At 35.6% G+C, this 13,763-nt stretch overlaps 1 protein-coding gene across 2 annotated transcripts; it reads right to left on the reverse strand.

Annotated features, from left to right (window-relative positions):
* Positions 1–1,534: 1,534 nt before the first annotated feature.
* On the reverse strand, positions 1,535–13,424 carry LOC149732295 (spermatogenesis-associated protein 6-like). Of its 2 annotated transcripts, XM_089883156.1 has the most exons (15): positions 13,245–13,424; positions 13,000–13,077; positions 12,424–12,546; positions 11,639–11,744; positions 11,135–11,307; positions 9,324–9,443; positions 8,700–8,823; positions 7,858–8,042; positions 7,286–7,412; positions 5,745–5,804; positions 4,785–5,156; positions 4,481–4,658; positions 4,093–4,228; positions 3,337–3,461; positions 1,535–2,566 (listed from the first exon to the last, which is right to left on the reverse strand). In XM_089883156.1, exons 2-15 carry the CDS (start codon positions 13,048–13,050, stop codon positions 2,422–2,424), a joined length of 2,025 nt encoding a protein of 674 aa, XP_089739282.1. In that variant the 5' UTR covers positions 13,051–13,077; positions 13,245–13,424; the 3' UTR covers positions 1,535–2,421. The 2 variants fall into 2 exon arrangements, with proteins under 2 accessions (XP_089739282.1, XP_089739281.1); XM_089883155.1 differs by lacking the exon at positions 4,785–5,156 and having other exon boundaries at positions 13,245–13,422.
* Positions 13,425–13,763: the final 339 nt, after the last annotated feature.

Genomic DNA, 13,763 nt, shown 5'->3' on the forward strand with positions numbered 1-13,763 from the left:
CGGTCGCCGTTAGGTGTCACCAAACAGCGCTTAATTGCGGCCAATCAGCTTTGATGGCCATCAGCCGCGGGGCATGGGAAAGCGGCCTGGCACTTTAAATAGGCGATGTTACAAGAGGTCGCTTGCATGTAAGGTTACAGTGTGGAAGGAAGCGAGAGGCTTGAAAAGCGTGAGAGATTTACATCCGCTTACCAGTGAACGACGGTTGGGGTGTAACGAGTCAATTGAGACAGGTTTCGCAAACTGGGCGTCGGTTACTTGGCGAAATCACTTTCCCCATCACATAAGAAACGTTAATGGGGCGGTTCCGTGTCACTCCGCGCCACTGCAAATGAACTTTTCTACACTGAGGGCATCACCGACATTTCAAGTGCTATAAGCGATAGTTAATTCTGCGCGAGTTTCCATAAAAATTGAGGCTGTATTCGTGTTGAGAAAGGCGTGTCATAACCTTGACGTCATTTGCACTTTGCCGCCTCTTAGCGGGGAAGCGCAACCGTGGAATTCCAGATCGTACAGCACATTGAGTGGTGAGACTGCCACTTGACCAAAAAGCCTCGTTGACTTAAGAGTATAAGTCAGAGTTGCGTACTTTACCATATATGGCGGTTCATAACCTTTCTTCTAACAGTGGCTAGTTTATTCAGGTGATACAAGCTGTTATCTTTAATGTAAAATAAACAGTTTTATGACGCGGACGGAAAGAGAAGTACATGGTTTCGAAATCCGTCGCAGTTGGACAATAGCCCGTCTGAGACATTGGTAGCGCCTAATGCCGTTAAAATCGAGGCGGACTTAATGTGCTGTAACTTGGGCTTACCCAAGGTTTGTTCCCACGCCGTTTTGGTCCTACATTCGGGCACGCTTAGTGCGTCATTCTGACTAATGAACGTAAACAAGTTAGGGCGGGTCGTTACTCTTAGGTGAGAACTACCGGCCGCTCCTGCGTTCCGGCGCATTGCTTCCGAAGCTTCAACATTCCGATTTCCGACACCGGTAGGAAAACGTGACTGCTTAAATCTAGAAACCAGCAAAGCGCGGAAATAACATTACGGAGGCACATCTTAGAATACAGTGGTTCATTTTAAGGGTAGTTGTGACAGAAAGGCCCAAATAGTTTGACGATTCGAGGCAAGAAAAAATTATACAAATGGCCACAATTTCGGCGATTGCAGCATTGTCTTTATTCTGAAAAATATAAAATGATTTGCATAGTAGGGTGGGTAAGATTGGACACCTTTATTTTTATTTTCCCGTCCCATTTGTTAGCAAACAAAGAACATTAAAAAACTGATAAAACCGTACCCTAACGACTCCCATGAAGCATACAGACCAATGCTAATTGTTTAAAACATGATAAGGATATTATGCGCTAAAGGTGCCCATCTTCGTCCGACGCCGTGGTATAGTGGTTAGCGCGCCTGCCTGTAACCCAGAGGTAATGAGTTCAAGGCTCGATGCTGCTACCATTGTGGGCGTATGTGTCCTTGGGCAAGACACTTAACGGCAATTGCTCCAACCCAGTGGTTACTAATGGGTTGTCTAAATTATCAGAAATACATAAAAAAAAAAGAAAAAATCCCAAAAAAATAATTACCCACAAAGTAAGATACATGGTAACTCGTAAGCTGGCACGAGGTGTTAAACCCGTGTGATAACGACTGTCGTTTTCCGGCCACGCGAGGATAAAGTAAGTTACATTCATTACCCCACAAAACTGTTTTATAATAAAATTTGGATTTTTTGGTATCTATATAAGTTAAATTTGAACTTACCGAAAGTTATGTTCTGTTACTTTTGGTTAATCGCGAGGTTTCACGGCCAGGCATGGTCTATGGGTGTTAAGTCACAGTTGGCCCATTACCTCATTACTTACCGACATGCAGAGCAAAAAATAGCAGTAAATAATCAGCGAATTTTGTACTTAATGCAAAACAAATGAATCCAAACTAGTCTAGTTAAAATTCATTAACATTTATTATCGTATAGTTGTCTAAAATGTTAAAACACAATAAGTTTCAACATTAAGCAGTTTAAATTTACTCGAAGATTTTGTAGCGAATATATCTTTTTTTCTACACTACTAGGAATACACGCCGAACACACTATGTTATTATACATCGTTCCTAATATGCGTATAAGGGAATACAAAAATATAAGAATCTGCACTGCAAAAAAAAAACAACTCCACAGCAGACGTAACTTAACGGCGGTAAAAATTTGTAGTAAAATATAAGATGGCGCCAGAGGCCGCGCTTATAGGAGGTCGCTTCGGTTTTTTAAAAGATAAATAGAATTTTGTTGGGAGGCGATATTTTGGGCGCTTTTCGCTTTTTTAGCCCTGATTTTTTGGTCTTTCGTAATACTGTTTTAGGACTTTAAAATGGAACGTTTTCAGTAACAAAATAAACTGTGCATGTTTCACGCTGAGCCGTGCTTCACCCGGGAGTAAATATCATCATATATCTGGTCGATGCTGCTTTCAAATGCAGCGCGTCTTGGTTGGGATGAATATTCGTCCGCCATCTTGTCCCAATATTCACCATTTCCGAGGTATATGCGGTTGCTGAGGGAAAAATCGTACCAAAAAGTTACAAAATTTTACGGATACAAAAATATGACAGAAATTTAGTTCATTTTTTTGGCCTATCTAGTATTTAAAATGTTGGTATGAAATTAACGCTTTATTTCTATATACTAAATGCCGAAAAAATTCACATTGTACATTATGTTGTAGTAATAACAATATTATTAATAACTTTATTTGTCTCTTCGATTACGGTAGCGAAGATTTAGCAGTATTTGAAACGAAAAGCGTGGTCGCTACACCTAGCAGACAAACGAGCTATCTATTTTTTTTAATTATTATCAAGTTAAACTTCCAATACAAAAAAAGAAACAAAAGTGTGCGTGATGGCTTATAGTAGAAGTAACAAAATATCAGAGTTGTATCTAATTTTATTGTTAACGTTATGGTATTCACCAACGACAGTAACATATGTATTTAAATTTTAATAAATTACTAATTCACGTAAAACGCCTTTGACTGTACAAACAGATTTTAATCAGTTTTACAGTTGTTTGTAAAGGAATTGTTTAGTTTTCAATTTTTTTTATAAAACATTTCTATAGATTATTTCAATCAAAAATTAAATTAAAATATCCAAAAAAAACGCTATCTTCTAATTAAACACCGGAACTAACAACAAAAATAGTTCTTTTTACATTTTTATAACTATAAAATACCTAATAGACTTTTTTCATTTAAACACATAAAAACAGTAACTAAAAAAAACATTTTTTTTTCGATTTTTACAGCGAGATCTGGGTATTTACCTGGGCGATATACGGGGACTTGCTTTAGGTGACCTTGGTGACCTGGGTGACCTTGGTGACCTGGGTGACGCACTTCGACTTCTACGTAACCAGTATTTCTCATTTGCTTCAGCGATTGAATCGTCCTGTTAGATTTAGTGATGGGTAAAATAAACAATAAACATGATCATTCTTTTTATTCTTTATGGGTGAGGTCCTTGTCAAGGACCTTGGATTTAGGCCAAATTTGGCCCATTACCCCAACACCCGGAGAACCCTTTTTAGTCTTTCATGCGACCGGTCGCGACACCGAATCGTCGGACACGTGTTTGTCGCAGCATTCCTTACGATTTACATTTCAACTTTGTGTATGAAGTTAGTTAAAGTTAAACTTAAATCATAATAATCTGGGCAACTGTGTAAAGCCCTAATTATATTACTTTAAAACAACTTAGATGGCCAATATTACCCCGGGGTAAGATGGGTTACCGTTAGCACATAATATCCCATGTTACCCAATCGTGCGCTTTTAACAATTAACAACGTTTCTTAGAGTGCTGAGGATAGGCTTAAACAATTCGTAAATATATTCTTTGTTTACTACCAAATGGAAAGATTAAATAGGATGAAAATATTCCCATCTTACCCCAATTATTACATCGTTAAGAAATTGTAAGTATACACTCATATGACTTGGGTTCGCCTTTAGCTGCAATTAAAATAAATACACCACACCAAAAAAACGTATTGGTCAAAATAGAAAATGGAAATTCTCACCACGATTCGTGTAGCACGGGGAGAGATTAGTAAACCACGCACTCGATCTCGTATCTTCTCATATGGCGACTCTTCATTCGCAGTGAATCTATCTCGGAGCGAAGTTCGGAACAGGATTGAGCTTGGAGTCAGTTTACTAGAAATGTGAAAACAATTAATTTGGTTTCACAAGAAATATTATACACCTTTGGCTGGTAATATCCCGATCGTGTTTTATAAAATTAACAACGGTCTATGTCTCTATGAGAGTCGTGAGAATATGTTTATTTATTCTTAGAATGTTCTTTGTTTTACTACCAAATGGGACGAAAAAAACAGAATAAAAATGTGTCCCATCTCCCCCCGCCCTATACTGTATTTGTAAAACAATGTAATAGTTTAAGCCAACCTTTTTGTATCAGATCGGTCCAGATCAACGTCAGCGCCAGAAAACGAGAGATCTCGCTTCGGGGTGAGAGGACGTGGTGTCGACTCCGGTGCGCTCCTAGCGGACGATGGACGGCTGCTGATAGGACTACGAAGACGTTGTCGCAGAAGAGCGTTGTCTATCAGTTCCTCTGTGTCGGCTGTTGGTTTATTTACAGAAGTGTATAAAACTTCGCCATTTTGCATTTTAGGCGGGTTTTAAATGTGTAAATTAATATTGTTTTACAAACGTGAATGGTTGGTAACAAATAGGACCACAAACTCACTTTTAAAACGAACACACGCTGCTTTCCTTCGCCTGCCTCTATCGCTGCCTCTTTCTGATGAACACCTGCTATCACTGACATAATGTAGACCTGACTTCGCTGAACACCTAACTCCGTCCCTCTCTGGCGAGGTATGCAAGCTTATATCTGCTTCTCTATCCCTGTCTCTTATATAAGACTGCAGCTCGAAATTTGCGAATTCTGCCGGTTGTTTTCGCATACAACCGGCAATAATAGGTCTGTAGTAAGCTGACTTAAGCGCCCTATGCTTCACTTTAGGGTCGAGGTATCGGCACCCCACCCAGCATCCACCTGGTTTGCTCTTTATTGCTCCCTTGCGACTGGACTGGCTGACTTCTGAACTTGATGTGTCTAAAAGAAGAAACATATTATTGTGGGGGAAGATGGGACACCTTTATTATAAAATATTCGAATATCTTCATCGTGTTTTAAATAACCAACGTTCTATTGAGTCTCGCGAATACGATTTTATAATTCTTTGAATGTTCTTTGTTTACTGCCAAATGGGACGAGAAAATAGAACGAAAAGGTATCCCATCTTCCCCCACCCTACTAAATGGCTAATTTATCTTTGCGTGACGGGGCAACAACGGTAGTTCTAACCATATACACACCTCGTACACGTTTACGAGTTACTAAATATATAACTTTATTGTAGATAATTGTTATGTTTTTTTGTCATGTATGACTGAAAAAATAAAAAAGGATCACTAGGTTTACTCAATTGTCATTAAATCTCTTGCGCAATGCCTCAAACGCCCACAATGGTAGTAGTACCAAGCCTCGAACCTGTAAACTCTTGGCTATAGATAAATGTGAAATATCGCCTTGTAATTATTTTAACTTGCCGGACTTTTTTAAGTACTATATAACTGCTTTAAGATATCCTATCACAGCACACATAATATATTGTTCTCATGCAACAAAGTCTAATGTTACCGTCACTGTCAAGTTTTCCATTGTAATCGTCCACACCCGAAAGTCGTTTTGGTCTTCCAGCTGCAAAAAATACATTAAATTAAATATTAAAATAATGTTCATTTTTGGGCAGCATTTGTATAACTTGTATGTGCGAATATTTTTAGGAAGTTTTACTAAAGCATGACATACGATGTATGATACGGTTTTTTTCCAAACGTTTTAGTTTAAACAGTAAAACTATGAATGAATGAATGTAACTTACTTTATCCTTGCGTGGCCGGAAAACGACAGTCGTTATAACACGGGTTTAACACCTCGTGCCAGCTTACGAGTTACCATGTATGTTACTTTGTGGGTAGTTATTGTTTTGGGATTTTTTTTTTATATATTGCTGTTAATTTGGACAACCCATTAGTGACCACTGGGTTGGAGCAATTGCCGTTAAGTGTCTTGCCCAAGGACACATACGCCCACAATGGTAGCAGCGACGAGCCTTGAACCCATTACCTCTGCGCTACAGGCAGGCGCGCTAACCACTACGCCACGGCGGTAATCTTTAGTGGTGTCGAAATTATATCAAATATCTTCAAAACACGGAAAGTTTGTTACGAAAATAATAGCATACGCTAGAACATCCGCGTTTTATGTTCCTTAATGTTTTTAATTGGACGCTTTCCAATGGTTTTTAATCGTTTTTGAATTAAATCGGATTTAAGTCTAGATTAAGTTGCGCGAATTGTCAAGTTGTTGCGTCATTATGTTGCAGTGATATTGGATACAAAATATACATCACAGATAGATCTAATTCGTTTTTTTTGCGTATTTACATTACGTTCCGAATGCACCTTTAGTAACGTAACTATACAGATAATTACGTTGATAGGCCACTATAAAGATGAACCCCGAACTTTTAAAGGTTAAACTAAAATATATCGTCTTTCCAATAAAAACAAAATAAAGAAAAAAACAACACGTATTCTTGACAACAAAATGAAAATAGCCAATGTATGGGTTCTTATTAATAGAAAAATAACCGATATATGGACGATATTTTGAAGGGCGCTCAGCTGTTGTTAAGTGCACCGTTACTCTGCTATTTATCAGTTTAGGTCGACAACGAAAAGGGCGTTTTGAATGGCGATCTTGTGAGTCGTTGTGACCGCTATAAAAACAACGCGAATCTGGGTAAAAGCGGTCGAGACCGGATCAAAACAATGGGCGTAGTGAAACTGGAGCGCAGTAGGGCCGCTTTACATGGCATGGTATAATAGGAGGCCTGTATTCAATTATTGGCCGCCTTATCACAATTAGTAGTAGGTGTTATATGATACTAAGAAAGAACAACTGTGGTAGTCTATGTGTGAGTTACAAAATAAACAAACCCGCGTACTTTATGTTTCGATTAACTACTTATTTTGAGGATTTTCAAATTTTAACGGCTCATTTCAAAACCAAACACAAACTAGAGGTGTATAATTTCTAATTTCTGTCGCAATTAAGACAAAAACTGGTACAGGATAATGTTTAGGGAAAATTGATGAAAAAACACAAGTGCTTACGTGTTTGTTTTCGTCTTAGCGGGGACCTCGTATTTTTGGGCGAGGGTGTTCGTGTTCGTACCCTGTCTAATGGTGGGGTGAGTGGGGGTAGGGGTGGGGCAGGATGAGACATCGAATCTTCCGCTGCCTGTATTTATAGTGTTTAATAAGACAAGTTAAAATTGGTGGAAGATATTGCATAAAATTTAAACCCACATAATGACTGAAATGTTTTAAATGCTTATGCCAACAACAAATAATTAACAAACTTATATACTCCTTTTAAAAACGGTAGTAATCTACACTCTACATACTAAAATTTATAGTTAAATCTATTCTTTTGAAATTAACACGTTAATCACATACAAACTACATTACATTTTCCCATAAATAAACATAATTGTGTGAACGTAAACTAAAGTCTGGTAAAAAGTAATCAGATATCCTGGGTGATATGATATAGTTTTTAAACTGAAATGTTTTAAAATTAAGCCATATATCTGGACTACAATGTTTGTGTTGAATCTACCAAAAAAATCTGTTAATACCCCTAAGTATTCATAAAAAAATAAAAATAAATCATTTTATTCCACCTTTCGAACAACGAATTCTGGTCGTTCCTCGAGATCGGATTTATACGGACGAGCAGATACTGCTGATTCAAACGGATCGTTCACTGATAATTGAGCCATCCTCCTCTTCGTGTAAGGTGATGGAGACCTTGCTCTTGATGCGATTGTGGATTGCTGGTATCCCCTGCTTGATGCACATACTGCTTCTGAACGAAAGCGGCATGATTTTAATTTTTTACCAAAAGTTGGGTTGATTAAAATACAGTTACACTTACATTCTGCCTATACACAAAACAGAAGCGTCATGATTTTCAATTTTTACCAAAATTGAGGTGATTAAATACAGTTACACATTACACTTATATTAGTGTGGAGGAAGATGAAACATCTTTTTGTTCAATTTTCTTGTATCATTTTAGTAGTAAATAAAGAACATTCCAAGAATTATAAAACCTTGTCCTTACTACCATAGATCGTTGTTAATTGTTTAAAACACAATTAGGATATTTGGACATTATGTGCTAAAGGTGTCCCACCTTCCCCCACCCTACTATATATATACTTTTAAAAATAAGTGTCATATGCCTAACATTAAGGTTAACCAAGGACCAGGGTGACATGTTAGATTAAGCCCAATATTTTAAAATAGGGTGACATTCTATGTTACTGTTTGTCGGGCATCCACAGAAACAAGCAGAGCCAAAGTATATTGCATTTGTCAATTTAATCAATTAGGTTCCCTATGTTTGACAACTACGGGGTAAACTGCATTTTAGCAATGCCGCCCAAGATTTTACTAACAGATTTAAAAATTATGACACCCATGATATTTTTTTAACGAAAGGAATATAAAAATTATTTACTGTGACATAAACTTGAACTCCTGGCACGAACTCTGCCTTGTCTTGAAGCATCTTTATTCTTTGTCTTGCTTGGCGTGGTTCGTTTGTGTGTTGGAACATGGGGTGTGGATGTTTCAATAGGATGCTGGATGGGAAATAATGAACCATTACCAAATTAACCCTTACTTTATGTTATAATATAAGTTAACAGATTAGTGTTTTCTGTTTTGACAAAGTAGCTGAAATGTACACTACTTCATATGTAATTCAATGCTGCTTTAAAATTGCAGCAAAAATGTTGCTAAAAATATCTTTTAAAAATATGTTATTAAATACTTATAATTCAATGCTGCTTTAAAATTGCAGCAAAATTTTGCTAAAAATATATATACAATCGAAATTCACATCAGTTGATGGGACAGAAAAATTGTGCCAATTGTATAACTAGTGCATCCATCCCATTAAATATAACTAATGTATTGGGTTTTTTTGTTTTTTAAAAAATGTGCCCCGTTTTTCACATTGGGGGTAAAGTAAATCTGATATCTTTGTTAAAAGGGTAAAACATACAAAAAAGTTTAAGAACCACTGGTTTAAATCTAGTTAGATCCATTAATTATCATGTACAAGTTCAAAACCACTCACTTCAAATGCTGAGTAATTGTTATGTTGAATGGATTCTTCTTTGTTTTCGGTTAATTTACGATTTCTTTTCTCTTTCTTCTTGCTTGATGCTGAAGATGTGTGAGATGTAACCGATGTTACCTGTTGGAAAAATGGCACTAAAGTAAGTAGAGTTGATATAAAAAAGCATGCCGTCGAGGGAAAACCGAAGTAGCTTATGTCATATTCTTTAAGGTCTATATAAATATGTGAAAAAAACTTTGGTTTTACCTTGATGATATATTCTATTTTATATGGCCATATGAGTGATGCCCAACAGCAGGGTATACCATGGGACCAAGGATTGGGCCACAGTTGGCCCATTACCACAATAGCATGCATAGTAGGGATGCACATTACAGAACAATTAGGTATTCTAGGATATCCTAGAATACTTTATTTCGAATCTAGAATTCCGAATCTAGAATTTCGAATCTTTTTATATTTATAGGAAAAAATAATTTTACACACATAAGTCAGTTTATTGACTCTTTAATAGCAGTCTTGTTGGAACATAAGCTGTAAAATGATCAAAAAAATTTTTTGGGTAGTTTTTGCGTCTCGAAACGTATAGCAGGCTTTGAAAAGACGTTAGGAAGCGTTTACTCTTGAAAGTCCCACAAACACAATTTTTTTTTTCAAAATTATTAAGTTTCAAAAATTGTTATTACAGTTGATGAGATTACATGTGATGACATCATTAAACGGAATACCGAATCCCGTAATTAGATTCGAATACAAAAGGATTAAATAAAATACAAAAGGATTCAAATCTCATGGATTCGAAATTCTGTAATGTGCATCCATAATGCATAGGCCATCAAAGTTTAAAGATTAAGATAAAAACTTGTTAATTAACTTTTAATGTGACACTGTTTTTGGATAGATAACAGAGAAACCTGTTTAAATTGGCTTATATGAGTAAATTTGTACAAAAAATATACAATGAGTACATTAATAATAAAAAAATTTAAAAGTGTACTTACAGTTAGGTTAACAGTTTATTTTAAACCTAGCTACCTAGTAGATGTAAGTTATTTATTACTTGCTTAAGCAAATACTATTGCCCTGTTCACTTGAATGAACGTGAATGAACGTAACTTACTTTATCCTCGCGTGGCCGGAAAACGACAGTCGTTATAACACGGGTGTGCACCTCGCGCCAGCTTACGAGTTACCAAGTATGTTACTTTGTGGGTGATTATTTTTTGGGGGGATTTTTTTTCTCCATTTTTATGTATGGCTGATAATTTGGACAACCCATTAGTGACCACTGGGTTGGAGCAATTGCCGTTAAGTGTCTTGCTCAAGGACACATACGCCCACAATGGTAGCAGCAACGAGCCTTGAACCCATTACCTCTGGGGTAGAGACAGGCGCGCTAACCACTACGCCACGGCGCCAAACACAATACCATGAAAGCTTTTCATAACCACAACCGTGACCACTACATAGTACTACATAGTAGTAAGCTAAGGCATTGTAAGAAGACAATACGAAATTTTATGAATAAAGAATGATCACAAAAAAATCACACACAATATGAAATATACAATTAAGCATGGCTGAATCATTAGAATTATTTATATTTTTTAAAGTTTTCAATTTTTTTGTTAAGCTAAAACATGTGTTTTGTTAAATTTGTTTATGTAAGTTGGTTTATCAAAATATTTTGGTATGTTGAAATTTGAAACTGTAGGCTATATTCCACACTGAAAAGGTAAAATTAAAAATGTTGTTGAATTTTCAATTTTGTAACAAAAAATTAACCCAAAAAGTATAAACCAAATTACCTCTTTAATGATGGTTCTAGAAGAGAATTCAAGTTTAGGAGCAATGCCTGGGAAGCTGTATGATCTCTGAAGTAAAACCTCCCTATCTACTCCTGGGTAAGTGGGGCTGATACGAGGCGTGGGAAATAAAAACTCACGCGCGCTGTCTTCGTAAGTTGCAAGCAGCTCACCGCCTAAAAAATTTTTTTTATTTTTTTCATCTTTTTTTTAAAGTTATCGATTTTTTCGTGTATCAAGCGTTAATACTAGATTTGCTAGGGTAATGTTACATTGTTAAACATATGGTGAAACTATGAATGGAAAACTAGATACTCCTTAAGTGACAACTTTACATATGTTTTCCACAAAAAGAGATAAATATATGAACAAAATTTACCGACACAGTAATGAACCAAGTTTGTAAAGCAATAACACCATTATTACAAGTGTATTTCAATTCATTAATTAAAACGCTAAAAGGATTTCATGGAATATTAAATTAACATCAGAATAAAGATTTCCTACCTGGATAAGTTAGTTGTACGAGTTCTATACGAACAGATTCACCATCCAATGCATTAGCAATCTGCACTGGATCGGTTGCGTGAGAGAACACTTTATCAAATCTCAGCTGTGAGAAAGTTTCCACTTTTAGTATAGATTTATCATATGTGGGTCAGACAGATTAAGTGTTCTTTATTAAAAAACCCTTGACCTAATATTCCAAAACTAGCATTTGTACATAAACAATATGTATAGTAGGGCAGGAGAAGATGCCACAACTTTAGCACATCTTTTAAATAATTACCGACGTCTTTCCAAATATCTTTATAAACAATTAACAAAAGTTTATGAGAGTCGTGGAAATACAGTTTTATAAAATTTGAAAGTTCATTGTTTACTACCAAATGGGACAAAAAATAGAATGAAAATGTGTCCCATTTTACCCCACCCTACTATATGTATATAAATATTTTAACCCAACTATATGTATATAAATAGCTTTTTTCGTAGCTTTGCCCTTATAAATTAGTTCTCTCATATTCACTACCATAGTAACTAGTACAGTGAACAACATAATAAATGAGAAAAACACATTTGGTTTTGAACCACAATTTGATAAAAAAAAGGGTTATATATATATATACCTATATATTTGAATTTAAATTTGTGACTTCAGTCATAGTTGACATATTATAAGTAGATATGTTAAGATACAACATTATTTAAAATAGTAATAAAAATCTAGGATTTATTAAACAGCCTAGTATTAGCAAAAGTTAACAACCACTCATTACTGATCCCAATACCTTCTCATGGAACAAGAATGGGAACACAGGAGGAGCAGCTTTCGTTCGTTTTCTTTGTCCAAGTAACTCTACATTGAGGAAAACATCTTGCTGTTCGGGTAGAAATACTCCAGGACAAGTAACCTGAGAATATCATATGTTGAAAAAAAATTGTAATTTTTCCTACTAAAATAAGATGTGTAGTACTATCAACTGTAGTAGTTTAGTGAACATGTAAGGATATATTTTGGGCAAAAATTAAAGTAATAAATAGTCCTCTATAAAGGTATCTGTACACAGTATCCGGCATGCGAATCCGCTTGTCATATGCAAACCCATTACCGAGTTCCGTATGCAGCGGTGAAATCCTAACAAACAGACAGAACGAACGAATTCCGGATTTTGTGTACAGTCACCTTAATACATATTTAAGAATATATATATATATAAATTATATATACCTAACATAACCATTGCAAAAAGTGTTTTAAAAATGTGCTACATATGTCTTGTGCAAAATGATTTATTAATTAACTATACATGACAAATTGTCATTGACACACCTAAAAATAATAGTAATGCATTGCAATTACTTACAGCATGAAAATGCACATCCACAACCACCTTCAAAGCTTTACGTCGTGGCATTTTGTTTTGTTTCAATTAGTAGATAGTCTGTATAATAAACAACATTGGATTGAGCTTGCATTGGATTGAGCTAGTTAAGAATTCACCAGCTACTTTATATACGCTAAACGACAAATGTAAAGCCTTTTTTTCTCAAAAGTCACAGAATAGTTCTATTTGTATATCACCAATACATTAATATTACACGTATATACCTGGCCTAAGGTCTTGAACCGTTTCCGCACTAAGATAGTACGTTTATGTTTGTTGTATAACAGCCGTTTCTTTGCAGCACACACTGTTTAATCAAAACCAAACAAACTAGTATTGATGAATAATCATCATTAACTACAACCACCAATTCTGGATCTGTTTTAATACAAGAAAAAAAAACAATTTTAAGTGTATATAATATATCGTATATATATATATTAAAAAAAAACTAATTTTGCTAACTTATTTTTTAAAAGTAATAAACTACAGCACTAACTCTTAAGCTATAAATCACTCACAAACTATTAAATTGTTTAACTGTAAATTGTCTCGCCTTTATCTCTCTTTAAGTCAGGGGAAATTTGAACTTACAAAAACTACACAACCGACTTGTGCAAATCCACATCTTAAATTTACCGGTTCTCCAGCACAGAAAACAACCATAGAAATCGATGTTAATTGTAGCGGTTACTGTGATATCAATGTGGACAGCAGGGGCAAAACACTTTTTTATTAGAAAC

Source organism: Ciona robusta, chromosome 8, assembly GCF_009617815.1.
Source record: "Ciona robusta chromosome 8, ASM961781v2".
In the NCBI taxonomy this organism is placed as follows: domain Eukaryota; kingdom Metazoa; phylum Chordata; class Ascidiacea; order Phlebobranchia; family Cionidae; genus Ciona; species Ciona robusta.

Excerpts from the sequence above, each read along its gene's own strand:
- LOC149732295 (XM_089883156.1), bottom strand. The coding sequence starts at position 13,050 with ATGCCACGACGTAAAGCTTTGAAGGTGGTTGTGGATGTGCATTTTCAT. Across the intron at positions 9,444-11,134 it reads CTAGAACCATCATTAAAGAG|GTAACATCGGTTACATCTCA; the intron begins GTAATTTGGTTT and ends TTTTTCCAACAG. Across the intron at positions 2,567-3,336 it reads AGTCCCCGTATATCGCCCAG|CAACCGCATATACCTCGGAA; the intron begins GTAAATACCCAG and ends TTTTTCCCTCAG.